The sequence below is a fragment of the Hippocampus guttulatus genome, chromosome 13 (genome assembly GCF_054856545.1).
Source record: "Hippocampus guttulatus isolate MCC_2025c chromosome 13, RoL_Hgut_1.0, whole genome shotgun sequence".
Classification (NCBI taxonomy): domain Eukaryota; kingdom Metazoa; phylum Chordata; class Actinopteri; order Syngnathiformes; family Syngnathidae; genus Hippocampus; species Hippocampus guttulatus.
The window spans coordinates 18230183-18244038 of NC_141273.1; the positions used below are offsets into that span (position 1 = coordinate 18230183).

Sequence of the window (13856 nt, forward strand, 5' to 3'; positions counted from 1 at the left end):
AACTGAGCCATTTTGTAAAAAACGCAAAGTAAACTAATAAACTAGAGCTGCAAGCAGCTATAATGGGCCCTAAAGGGAAGTCGCTGTTCAGGCCCTCATAATAATATTTTCTACAAAAACAATAAGGACCTCACAGCGCTCGCTGCTCGGGCCCTAAAAAAAGATATTCGGCAGCAGTCTCACCTGTGATTGTGTTGTAATGATAGGAAGCATGGGTGAAAGCTTGCAGTAGGTAAGCCTTGTTGTGAAATGTGTAGTTGATCTTCTTTTCGAAATTCTTGAAGCCAGAGATAAGGTGGTTGAGGGTTCGCTCAGCATCTGGATGTTCCAACATGCAGCGCGGTGGGATTTTCAACCAGCCATAGCACAAGTCACTTGATGAGGACGTAGGGCTGAGCTGAAGTTGTTCTGCCAAGCTCCCTCTCTCTAGTGGTAAGACCTGTTTTGAGAAAAGAAAAGAAAAGAAAAACATTTATGAAATAAAGATACACACATTGCTATGACATTCAGGACGGCCATGGTGTTTTCATAGTCTGAGGTCGGTTAGTTCATTTGCTAATTAGGTTAACAGTTTAGAGTTTTAGGAGTAATGTTTCTCAAAGCGTCATTGTTAACGTACACTTTGCTGGAGAATCTTTAAAGTTCAATATTTTGAGCGAGACACACAACAACTGATCTGCATCCTACACGTATGTATGCCAATTCAAATATTTCCATCTAGAGGAGGGGTGTCAAACTCAATTTAGTCGCGTACCAATTTGGAGTTACGTCTTCTGTCGGAGAGCCGTTGTGACAGTGAAACCACAAAATTATTACTTTTACACAACAAATTAATAGATTACTAGTTTTGAAATCAGTCAAGGTGATTAAAAGAGTTTGTGCAATTATTGTTCTAGTGAGGGTAAACGGGGGAACAAAATGAGTTCAATGTCTCAACCTTATTTATTACACAGGACAATTTGACATTTCGGTCCAGATTTTTGCAAGTTGACACATGATTTGCTTTCGCGGGCCTCACAAAATGACCTGACGGGCCGGATCTGGCCCCCGGGCCTTGAGTTTGATACAGGGTAATCTAGAACATTGTTGTTGTTGTTTTTAAATATGTTTATGCTTTTATCCCAAAAAATGCATTTCTTTTTTTTCAACACATTTTACAGGGGTCTGCTAATAAATAAATAAAAGCTTTGAAAAAAAGTCAGGTCAATTCCAAGTTGTTTCATGTGCAATCTATCTGTATTGTTCACAATAACATGAAAAAAATAAAACTAATGTTTTCAAGTCAGCAGAGAAAAGCTCAGATGATCAGATTTGACAGGTAACACCCCCGTTGTAGTGTTGTTCCACCAAGAGTATGTATCTGGCAAGAGTAAATTACAGACATAGGCACACAGACATAGGCACATATGACCCTTGGTGCGCAGCCTCACCGAATTGGTTTACTGAACTGAGCTCACAGGTGGACCATCAGAGGGGTATCTTGAGCATCTCATTACTGAGCTCCACATTCCAGCCTTGGGGTTGAATTTGCGATTTGACAAGTCGACTTTACATACATGAAGTCGGCTGTAGCGAGCTGAATATTCACTGCATTTAACTACTGCAGTAGGAAAATGACGTCAATGTTTGGAAAAGATGTTTTCAAGTATTTAAAGATCAGTCATCTGTACTGATTATGAAGTTATTCACATATTTGACATTTGTTCATCCTGTGGGCCATACGGAGAACAAAACAAAAATATTAAGGACTCAACAATAACCCAAGAGAACCGCACGAATCGACAACTCTTATTACTGCTCCAATGTTTGACTCATCGCATTGTGTGAACAAGAGAGTGATTTTGTGTGATAGCAATATGTCCATGTCTCAAAACTCATTTTTATTCTTTGGCTATTTGACTCAGCATGAGATTTTGTTTTGTTTTCGAGTTTCGTGCTTTTTACATTGATTGTTAAAAGTGTCTGTTGTTGCCTGAATATTTTTTGCTCCATGTACAGCACTTTGTGTGTGCGGTGGTGGTTTTAAAGTGCGCTATGATTGCAGTTGAGTTAACCTGAGCTGAGTTGTGTTTACCTTATTTCCTTGTGCGGTTATTTTTTTTTTTCGGGAACAGTAAGACCTGCCACACATGGTGCCAAAATCAGACGATCGCCAAAAGAGGTCATGGACATGGACGAGATCATCTGGATCAAGTAATAACAGCTTTGTAGTCAAGGCAAGGCCAAATTGTAAAGTAAATGTCGGAGGCAAACTTCCCCTTAGGTTGAGCATATGGGTACAAGAGACCACCAAATTTACATAGAGCTGGGTGAAATATACAACTGGCACTGCTTATTTAAAAATTTCCCAGGGGGCGCAGCTTTAAAACCCCCCCAAAAACCCCCAAAACAAAACTGCACAATAAACACAAAATATTGATGATTTTGACAGGCCTCATGCATGTGCAAAGTTTCATGAGTTGATAGTGGAGATCGAGCCGATTCAAAGGGAGTTAAACGGATTCGCCAGAAGACAAAGTTTAAAGATCTAGCCCGGTTGAAAGTGGCAACATGGTACATATTTTAGTTCAACTGCATGTAGATTTATGTTTATGGTCATACATGTTTAACTGTGTTTGACTAATCTTTACATGTTTGGTTTGGTTTATTGAACATAAAACATATACAGTAATTATTTGACAGAAAATAAGGTAGATAAAATAGTAAAAAGAAAGAAAACAGTCTTCATTCAACACAGTTATTATGTTCAAGGGAGTAGGAAGAAGTAAAAAACTTATCTACCCCGTTATGTGTTTATATTTAAGAAATTATTTTTATATCAATCAGAAAAGAAAAAAGTAAGAAGAAAGAAGTCTCCATTAAGGCTCATACTTTACCCTTAACCGTGATATTTTTACAACTTTTGGTTTGTATCGAGATTATATACATCAACACCCTGGCACTCTTGTGTCAATTTTCTCTTGTATTCATAATGGATATTTCAATACCTTTCTCTATTTATCAACTTAGTTCTGATTTATCATTATATTTAATGTTTAGAATTTATCAATTTAACTCTGATTGATGTAGGTTGTTTGTAATATTTTTTTGAATTTGTTTTTGAAGCAAGCGATTTACTCATTTTCAGGTCCGTTTTGAAATTATTCCACAGATTAACACCTTTGATAGATACACTTCTTTGCTTGATCTTTGTTCTTGTTTTGAGTTTTTTGAATGAGTTGGTACCTCTTAAATCACAGCTGCTTTCTCGAATTTCGAAAAACGTCAGAATGATTTGGCAGAGCAGGTTATTGTGTGCTTTGTACATTAATTGGGCGATTTTAAAGTCAACCAGGTCATAAAATTTCATCGTATTTAATTTGATAAATAGAGGATTTGTGGGTTCCGTATATTTTGATCTATTAATAATTCAAATTGCTTTTTTTTGTAGTTTTAGAATAGGGAGTGTGTTTGTTTTGCAGGCATTTCCCCATATTTCCACACAGTAGGTCATATATGGTAATAATAATGAAGTGTATAATGTGTACAAAGATCTCTTATTTAGCACTTCCTTGGTTTTGTAGAGGACCCCTACGGTTTTGGCTATTTTTCTTTTTATGTTATCGATATGAGGCTTCCAACATAGTTTTGAGTCTATTACTAATCCGAGAAACTTGGTTTCATACGCTCTTTCTATCTCAATTGAGTTTACCATAATTTTAGCTTGGTGTTTGATTGGTCTTGTGCCAAAAACAATTAACTTCGATTTTTTCAGGTTAAGTGACAATTTATTTCTGTCGAACCAGTTTTTTAATTTGTTTAATTCGTTTTCTACGGTTGTCAAGAGCTGTTTCAGATTTATTCCAGAACAGTAGAAAGTTGTATAATCAGCAAATAGGACACATTTAAATTGTTTTGAGACCTTGCAGATATCATTTATATATAAGATGAATAATTTTGGACCAAGCACTGACCCCTGAGGAACTCCATGAGTGATTTTCAGTTTACTCGATTTTTTGTTGTTGAGCTGCACGTACTGATATCTGTTTTCTAAATAACTTTTTATCCATTTATAAGCTACACCTCTAATGCCATATCTCTCTAATTTATTCATTAATATACAATGACCTATGGTGTCAAAAGTTTTTTTTTAGATCTACAAAAATCCCAACAGTAAATTCTTTGTTGTCTATATTAGTGGCTATTGCTTCGACTAACTCCATTACTGCCATTGAGGTGGTCCGTTTTTCCCTGAAGCCATATTGAAGCATGTGTGAGATAAGCTCAGCTAATACTATGTTTGTTTTATTTTCTAGCTCTTACGGTGTAATAGCTTTATACGGCACCCAAGGGAATAAAAAAGGAAACGTTCTACCACTTATAAAATGTTATTATTTCAATCTACGCTATATATAGCGTAAAGCATGATAAACATCTTGAGGCTACTCTGATAAATTTTCATTTGGATTTTTTCAACCGGCTCGGTGCAGTACATTAAAATGTAAAATAAGACATTTCTTGTCGGCACGAGGTGGTTCAATGTTGTAGAACAAAATATAGTCATATAGTCTTCAGGCCCTGACTACTTATATACATGTGAAGTTTAGGATTTTTTTTGTAAGACGTGAAGGGGAGTTAACAAGCATTTCCTTCTTTATGGCGAAATATTAAATGTAAATTTTGATGCCCTGCCCCCACCTTATAGTATTTTGAAAACTGAAATCTTTTTCCCTGTTGGTGTCCCAGGTCTTAAGATGGTACAGCTGAATTTTGAAGACATTAGTCCTCTAGGTCCTAGAGTCTAGGACAAAGGTGCAAAAGTGTGACTCTCCTGAAATGTGTCAAATTTTGACAAGATATGATCATCTGAGAAAAGTTACAGCACCTTGTATTGTCGGGGTGAATAATCAGATTTTGCAGCATTGTAATGGCCACACCTAAACACACAATATCTTTTTATGATTTAGAGCAGGGATGCCCAACCTCTTTTGACCAAAGATCTACTTTTTGATCAACCAACCCCCAAGATCACCCCGTTACCATACACGTGCGCACACGCACACACGCCATGATGAGCAACAGCCATAACGGCCCTGAACGAAACGGAAAACTAAAGTAGACTGCCTACCTTAGTGGGAGACCCACCGCGGATGCATGCGGCGAAATTTTGCAGCCCATTAACTATCGTAGCTCACGTGCACCGTTTTAAAATGCTTCTCTCTGCCCTTCAGATTCTCATTCTTTCCGAGTGCCACCGGTGAATTGTACACGAAACAAACTTTGAATGATAATAATAACAATAAAAGGTATATCGCAACAGCTCTGATTGCAAGCCGCAATTGCTGACTGCTGAGTGCTAACAACTTCCGGTGATGCAGGTCACACGCCACCGTAGGTTAAAGGTGACCTGCTATGTTTTATTTTATTTTTTCAAATACTGTTTGTGAAAGTGAGACTTATAGGATGATTATGGGGCAGTGTGCATCAACACAAAATAAATATGAATAATATGCACAGAGACACACAAATGTTTGTTTTTTTCCCTCTACACCAGTGGTTCTAAACCTGGGTTCGATCAAACCCCAGGGGTTCGGTGAGTCGGTCTCAGGGGTTCGACAGAGCCTCTGCCGTGAAGGGTAAGACACATGCGACTGCGACTCAACATGTTAATTAGTTATGACACGCCCGCTTGGCCATCACTGGCTGCAGATGATCGATCACATTACATTGCTTGTCCAATCAGTGCTATGGTAAATTTAGTTCGCTTAGTAGTCAACGTGTGACTGTCATGATATACATCAGACAAAAAAATATATATATATATACTTCTCATGACATTTTATTTACTTTTTTCTGTTTTTAATTAATGTGCTTTTTTTTTTATCTTGAATTTGTAAAAAATATATACCGTATTTTCCACACTATAGGGCGCACCGAAAAGTCTTTCATTTTCTGAAAAGCTCAAATCTGGTGCGCCTTCTGTATGGTCATTACGGCAATACGTCGACACCCCAAGACGACTCCTTGCTGGAAACATGCTGATAATGTTATAACTTGCTGTTGGTTCAGCGAACTGTGTCGCTGCTTTATTAAATAAGTTTTTGTTGCAGCTCCGTAAAAAGGAGAGCTGTGGTGTTTTTTTTAAAACGCACACTTTATTAATGGTTTTCACAGTCTCAACAAATACAGGTGCGTCTTTGTCCGTCTCCGTGCCTTCTCTTCTTTCGTTCGAGTCGAGAGGCGTTTTTGACCGCCTCCGAAAAACGTAAATTAACGATTCCTACAATGAAACTCCGAAAATTGAAAACAATGCATCAAAACAGAAAATCAAGCGAGGAAATCACAAAATAAATTCTATTGACCTCCCTACAGAATTTATTTTGTGATTTACTCGTTTGTGAATACAGTACACAACCCCTGATTAAGAGGGTAAGAATGGATACAAAATTCTATCAGAAAACTGTCTGTATAATGACCCTAGTGAGGAAAAGAAGTTCAGGAAATGGATGGATGCATTGCTGTTCAACGACAATAAATTTCATGTGGAAAAAAAAAAGTATTTAATTTTGTATAACTACATTCTCATTTTTACATGGTTGAAGCAATACATTAAAATAACATGATTATACAGTAATGACTATGAACAGTTTGCAGATTTTTACAGTCGGCCATCACAGTCCCCGCAAGATCCTATTTAAAACGGGAGCACTCACATATCTAGTCAATCTCGAAGAACCTCGGCGAACAAACATACGAGACAGGCGTGGCGTGTTTCTAATAAGCATTAAGCATTTCTAAGTAGTTCCAAACTTTTGAAGGGTTGCGTATTTATAGAAGGAGGTGCTTATGAGTAAGTGACACATCCATCCATCCATCCATCTTCTACCACTTATCTGGGGCCGGGTGGCGGGGGCAGCAGCTTTAGCAGGGAAGCCCAGACTTCCCTCTCCCTAGCTACTTCTTCCAGCTCTCCCCGGGGGATCCCGAGGCGTTCCCAGGCCAGCTGGGTGACATAGTCTCTCCAGCGTGTCCTGAGTCATCCTCGGGGTCTCTTCCCGGTGGGACAACACCTCACCAGGGAGGTGTTCAGGAGGCATCCGAATCAGTTGCCCAAGCCACCTTATCTGGCTCCTCTCGATGTGGAGAAGAAGCGGCTCCACCCTGAGCCCCTCCCGGATGACCGAGCTTCTCACCTTATCTCTAAGGGAAAGCCCGGACACCCTGCGGAGAAAACTCATTTTGGCCGCTTGTGTCCGTGATCTCGTTCTTTCGTCACGACCCATAGCTCGTGACCATAGATGAGGGTTGGAACGTAGATCGACTGGTAAATTGAGAGCTTCGCCCTTTGGCTCAGCTCCTTCTTTACCACGACAGACCGATACAACATCCGCATCACAGCAGACGCTGCACCGATCCGCCTGTCGATCTCTCGCTCTAAGTGACACATACATTTGGAATTCCTACTCTAAATCACTGTGTCAAACTCAAAGACCGGGGGACAGATCTGGTCCGTGAAAGAAAATCAGTCAACTTCCATGATTCTTGCGAAAATATGTACAGGTACCAAAATGTCAAATTGTTAGATGTAATTAAAAAATGTTACGATTTTGAGATCATTTTCTTATGCTACAACAGAAGTTTTTGAACAAATGGTTGAACAAACTATTATTACTGACTTTTGATTTTAAAACTAGTTATACATAAATTCCCTACTGTTTCTGTAATATTACAAAGGGGTGATTAAACATGTACAGAACAGTATACGGTTTCACAGTCATAATGGCCCTTTGAGGGAAATTGTAACAACATTGTGGCCGACGACAAAAATGAGTTTAACATCCCTGCTGTTCTAAGTAGTTAGGCAAGAAATATTGAGTCACCTCACCTTCAAGCCCAATGCGCACAGGAACATCTGGGCAGCTCTCTCTCCACAGCTGGTCAGATAGCAACCAAGCAGAGCCTCAACACAGTCAGCGATGCTCTTATCTGCTATGCACTGCTCTGTATGTAAGTCGTAAGAGATGGACTGCTTTCCAAGCTCGGTGCCGTAGTTCTCCTCCGATGGATTCCAAAAACCCACCACAAAATCATCCTCCTCACCTGCCTTGCTGGGGTCCAGGTAGCACATCGCATCCCATGAGCTGTAGTCAAAGTCCTCGGCCGAAGACATTGTGGATATGGGCTCAGAGTGGTGCTGGGCCGAAGCATAGGGGATTTTCTTTGGGGCCTTCCATTCATATGGGGTCTCAATGGCTGCTGATGGGCCTGAGGCAGTGAGCTGAGTGGGTGGGTAGCTACTCAGAGAGATCTTTTTACCAAATGCACCAGATCCTAACAGCATATTGTCAATGAATTTGATGTGCTCCTTGTAGTACTCCAGGTCATCCTCCATGTTGACCTCATCTTTTGGTTCATCCTTTGAAAGCAGGTCTCCCTCATCATTGATCTGGTTCACTTCTTCAGCACAGTCATCAGCAGAGCGCCCATTAGACAGAAGCTCTTCTTTTGCCTAAATGAAGTAAGGCAGACATCATAAGTGACTATAAAAATAACAATATTTATGTGGACTTATGGGTTCGGTACCTCTCACAAGGTTAAGAACCACTGATTTAGAGTGTTCCATAAACCTGCCATGCATGTTTTTGGAATATGTGAGGAGTACCCGGAGAAAACACACGCAGGCATGGGGAGAACATGCAAATTCCACAGCGAACTCGCACCTCTGCACTGTGAGGTCGACGCGTTAACCACTCAAAATTATTGAGTTCCATAAATATTTGGGCATCAGCATTTCTCGTCTTTTTGGCTCAAAACATCAACATAATGATTTGAAATTCAGCGAACAAGAGGTGATGTGCCATAATCGCAGTTTCAGCTTTAATTTGACAGTAATTACATACCGACAAATCAGGTGTAAGAATGGCAACGGTTTGTAAATACGCCTTCTTTTAAGGGACCATAAACAAAGGGACACTTGGTTGCTTAGTTGTTCCATGGCCAGGTGTGTTCATCCCCCATTATCTATTACAACGAGCACATAAAAGGTATAGAGTTTGTTTCAAGTGCGCTATTGGCATTTGGAATCTGTTATTGTCAACTCTCAAAATGAGAGCCTTACAAATCTTTGTATCACTCACTCATTCATTTTTCAAAACAAAACGGGAAAAAAACCCCAGAAAAATTTTGATTTTTCATCCATCCATACATCTTATAATCACTTATTCGAACGGGGGAGGCTCATTTTCCAATTTCCGATATTGTGCTTAATTTAAATGGAAAATGGGGGGTGGTGGGAGGGCCAACTTGAATATTTCATGTAGTTTGGGTATTGTTATCGGCCGCAAGTTGTGTAACCGGGAAGTAAAGTTGAACCAAAAGAGCTTTCAGCCGTCTCACGGGAATTTCATTTCTTTTGAGACGTGGGCATGAGCACAGTTTAAAACAAGGGTGCCCACACGTTTTCAGCATGCAAGCTATTTATAAGATGATAAAGTCCATGCTGATATCATTTTTTAAAATTTATGTGTTTATCTATGCATTTATTTATTTATAATAATGCCATCTAATATTTTATATATCTTCTAAAAATCTGCAATAATACAAAAGTAAATTGTGGTATCTTCTCTCCCGTCCTACTGGGGCAGGTCCTCTTGATTCGAACCACCTGTCTCATTTCATATGTGTATGCTCCTGACAAGTCATCCCTTGCTCTCTGCTTTGAGGTAAGACATCCTTTTGTTTGTTTCCGATTTTGTTTGTCTCATTCACACACTATCGGACATTCATCCGTGCACTTTGCACATGCTTCAGATATTTACAGGCACATAAATGTCTTTGCCTTTTCTTAACGCTGTAGTACAATTGCGCAAGGAAAAATGGAAAAAACAAAAAAAGTTTGAGGTCTCTGTTGTTGTATTCTACGCTTCATAATGCACCACACATTTTCAGTGGGAGACAGGTCTGGACTGCAGGTAGGCCAGACCAGTACTCGCCTGTTGTAACATGCAGAATGTGGTTTGGAATTGTCTTGCTGAAATAAGCAGGGGAGTTCATGGGGAAAAACCCCAAACAAAACAAAACCATTGCTTGGATGGCAGCATGTTTCTCCAAAACCTGAATGTAGTTTTCAGCATTAATGGTGCTTTCACAGATATGTAAGTTACTCATGCCATTGGCACCAATACAGCCCCATACCATCACAGTCCATAACAGTCCGGAAGGTTCTTTTCCTCACTGGCCTGGAGGACACAACTTCCAAAATCAATTTGAAATTTGGACTTATCAGACCACTTTTCCACTTGGCATCAGTCCATCTTAGATGAGCTCCCGGAGGCGTTTCTGGGTGTTGTTGATAAAATGGCTTTTGCTTTGCATTGGAGAGTTTTAAGTTCCATGTACGGATGTAGTGCCGAACTGGAGTTACTGAAATTAATTTTCTGAAGTGTTCCTGAGACCATGTGGTGATACCTTTCTACAATACATCTTCATTTATACGGCGCTTTCGCAACAGCTGCAGCTGTAACAAAGCACGATACAAGCAAACATCTCATACACATTTAATGGCCGTGGCCTTCAATCCCTCAGGCGGCAAAAACTGACATCAACGTTGGTTTTCGGCCTTACTACTTCCATACAGGACTTCTCCAGATCTTCTGAACCCTTTGAGGATATTTTGGAATGATATTATGGCGTGCTCAAACTACGTGTGAAATAAGGCTCTGAGGCACAATCGTTTGGTGAATGAGCATATGAAAATGGTGATGTTCAATCAATCTCGAGCATTTATCTAAACACAATTATCAGCATAAAGTACAGTAGTCTTGCATCAAGCACTAGTATCAATATTGAAGCAACATTTTTAGCCGGGAAAAATGACTCGCCACCATCATTTTAAAGTACCGGTAGTTGTGGAAAAACAAATAAAAATATGCAGCGAAATGGAGCGGGGGCACGGTGCTTAGCATGTCAGTGTCACATGAATATAGAGAGGCAGACAGATGTACAATACAATACAATACAATACATGCTGATATATGTAGCGCTTTCACAACATCGGCAGCTGTAACAAAGCGCTTAACAAAACAGTTAACATAAAGTAATAAACACAACACATAACATAAAACATGGAAAGTAAAATAATAAACACAACACATAACATAAAACACGGACAGTCGTGCAGTCCTAACCACTTTTCCATCACACGCTTTGTTGTTTGAAGCAGTTTGAGATGAAAGAGGAGAGAATCAAAGTGTCCTTTAACCAGTGGATCAGAAACGTCATGCTCAAAACGTGCACACGTCGGCTACAAGCTAAGTTTCAAAGTCAACAAGAAGCTGTAGCATAAGTGATTGGTTCACTTCTCCTGTCCCATGGAAATCCATTTCAATTCCAACAGCGACTCTCGGTTCCAAATACGCATTGGTGCTCTGCGCCAACGCTCCTCTCTCCTCATCCTCAACTTCAGCAGCCATCCATCCAGCCGCACCAACGCCGACTGTCCAACAGCGCCGACATCTCCACTGTACAAAATGGGGTTGTGAAAAATGCTGCCCATTACAGGCGCAAAAAACACAAGCGCCCCAAGTCTGTCCAGCACCGACAGTCAATGGCGCCGACATTCCTCCCAATAAAAATCTGTGCTGGTACAGGCATGCTGCCGAGAAGGCGCAACCACCAAGCACAGATACTTCTCCTTTGACGAATGTCGTGGCCAAAAAACGCTGAAAACAGTCCATATGAGGTCCACACGATGAAACAACAAACAACATGTGACAAAACAAAAGACAAAAACAACAAAAAAGAATAAAAAAGCAAGGCTCTTGAAGAGCACTTGCCGAAGGCTGCCTACTCGGGCGCCATCTTGGAAAAAAAATGTAGCGATGATGGATAAAAATTATTCAATTAATTAACAGCGGCTGAATTTTACCGCCTGCAGTGCAGTGTGTTGTTTTTTTCTTTTTAATTTAAAAGGCTTAACCGGACCAAAATCATTCGTCAGAAGGCTGCTAAATTTAAAGACATTGACTTTTTGGAGTTTAGAGGTGAATAACTTTTATTTAAGCCAGTGTTTTTCAAACTTTTTTGAGCCAAGGCAGACTTCTTTCGCTGAAAAAATCTTGCGGCACACCACTAGCTGAAAATGTGAACCCCCCCACACTTATTTTAACAATTAATGTGTTATATTGTTACTCTAACCGTTTTTAACATTGAAGAATGACAACAGCTTGGATTGGACTCAAATGAGCACAAAGAAAAAAGTATTTTATAATCTTTCATATTTATTGTTTCACTGTCGTTCTGCATTCATGCGGCACAAATTCGCATGATTGTATTGTAATATCTGTTTCTTGTATTTGTGTGACGTCATAGGGAGGGGAGGAGCCAGGTTGGGGGAATATTGGCTCCGGTAGTTAGTCTGAGTGAGGAGCGCATGGGCGTGAGTTGTGGCTAACAGCAACTCCTTTGAATGCGTGTGTTTATTACTTATTTTGTTATTAAAAATGATTAATAGTATCAGCGACTGCGAGCATCCTTCTCTCCGCTACTGAAGGGCATTACATTGGTGTCAGAAGTTTTGGATTCACCCGTCGCACTCCCGTTTTTGCGTAAGGATGTTCGGCGACTCCGGTACTCGGCGGAAGGTGAAGGAAGAGGCCGTTCCGTGCGGCGATCCCGTTACCCGGCGGACGGTAAAGGATGAAGCCGTACCGTGCGTGATTGATATGCCTGAGTCGATTTGCAACGGGCGCGATCGCCATGAAGCTGTTGATTCGCGCCAAAATGAGCGCGGGCCCGCCAAAACGGAGTTATGCCATGACGTAGCGGCAGGTGCCGCCGCCATCGCAACGGACGTAAACATGCATGGCTGCGCCCTTGGGCTCGCGTGGCCCTCCATGAAAGCTCTTAAATTCTCCGGGAAAGGGAGTTGGGAGGCTTATAGAGCACAGTTCGAGTTGGTGGCCGACACAGCGGATTGGTCGGACAAGGTGAAAGCGGTGCAGTTAGCGCTTTCGCTGACGGAGGAGGCTACATCCTGTCTGCTGCTGCTGAGCCCCGGAGAGAGACTCGATTACAGCGCCCTGGTGGGTGCTTTGCAGAGGCGCTTTGGGGAGTTTAATTTGAGGGACTCTTTGCGCTGTGATTTCAAGCAGCGTGATCGACATCCCGGTGAGCCACTCCGTTGTCTTGCTCATGAGATCGAGAGCCTGGGTCGGCGCGCATATGCTGGAATGCCAAATGAGATCCAAAATGAACTGATACGCGATCAGTTCATCCAAGCTCTCAGACCAGATGAGCTGCGCCTGCACATCCAGCTTGCCCACCCGGCAGCCCTGGGAGAGGCACTCTCTCTCGCTACAGAGTGGGAGATTGCAACCAAGGGGGCGCTACAGACATCCGCCTGCCCCGTTTTGGCCACCTCGTTGTCGGAAGGGGAGGAGCCCAGGCCAGCGTGGTTGGAGGAGCTGGTGTGCGCAATAAAGATCCGCCCAGCACAGCAGGAGGAAAGAAGCGGACATCGTGCACGCCCCGCTGTCTGCTGGGGTTGTGGACAGCCAGGTCATCTGCTGCGGCGCTGCCCAAAGTTGTTGAACCAGCAGGGAAACGGAAAAGGGTCCGTGTAGCCCCGACAACGCGGACCCCTACAGTTGTTAACCGGGAACTGCAACCCGCATTCGGAGAGAAAGCTATAACGGTGGGCTGGACGGACGTGGGGGACCCCAGTCATGTTCGTGTGCAGATTGGGGACGTTTCCTGTACAGCCCTGGTGGACACTGGGTCTTCAGCCACAATTGTGACGTTGTTCCAGTAGGGACCGTCTTAACATCGACCTTTACAAAACTGAGGACCGTGACTGGTGAAACAGCCGAGATGAGAGG

At 41.6% G+C, this 13856-nt stretch overlaps 1 protein-coding gene across 2 annotated transcripts in view; it reads right to left on the bottom strand.

Annotated features, from left to right (window-relative positions):
* The window catches only part of dicer1 (dicer 1, ribonuclease type III), a 115823-nt gene that overhangs the window by 26231 nt on the left and 75736 nt on the right, over positions 1-13856 (bottom strand). For both annotated transcript variants that reach the window (XM_086126957.1, XM_086126958.1), the window contains exons 24-25: positions 7865-8488; positions 184-439 (exon numbers count right to left, since the gene is read on the bottom strand). In XM_086126957.1, the coding sequence (XP_085983083.1) occupies positions 184-439; positions 7865-8488 (880 nt within the window). The remainder of the gene's footprint in view (positions 1-183; positions 440-7864; positions 8489-13856) is intronic.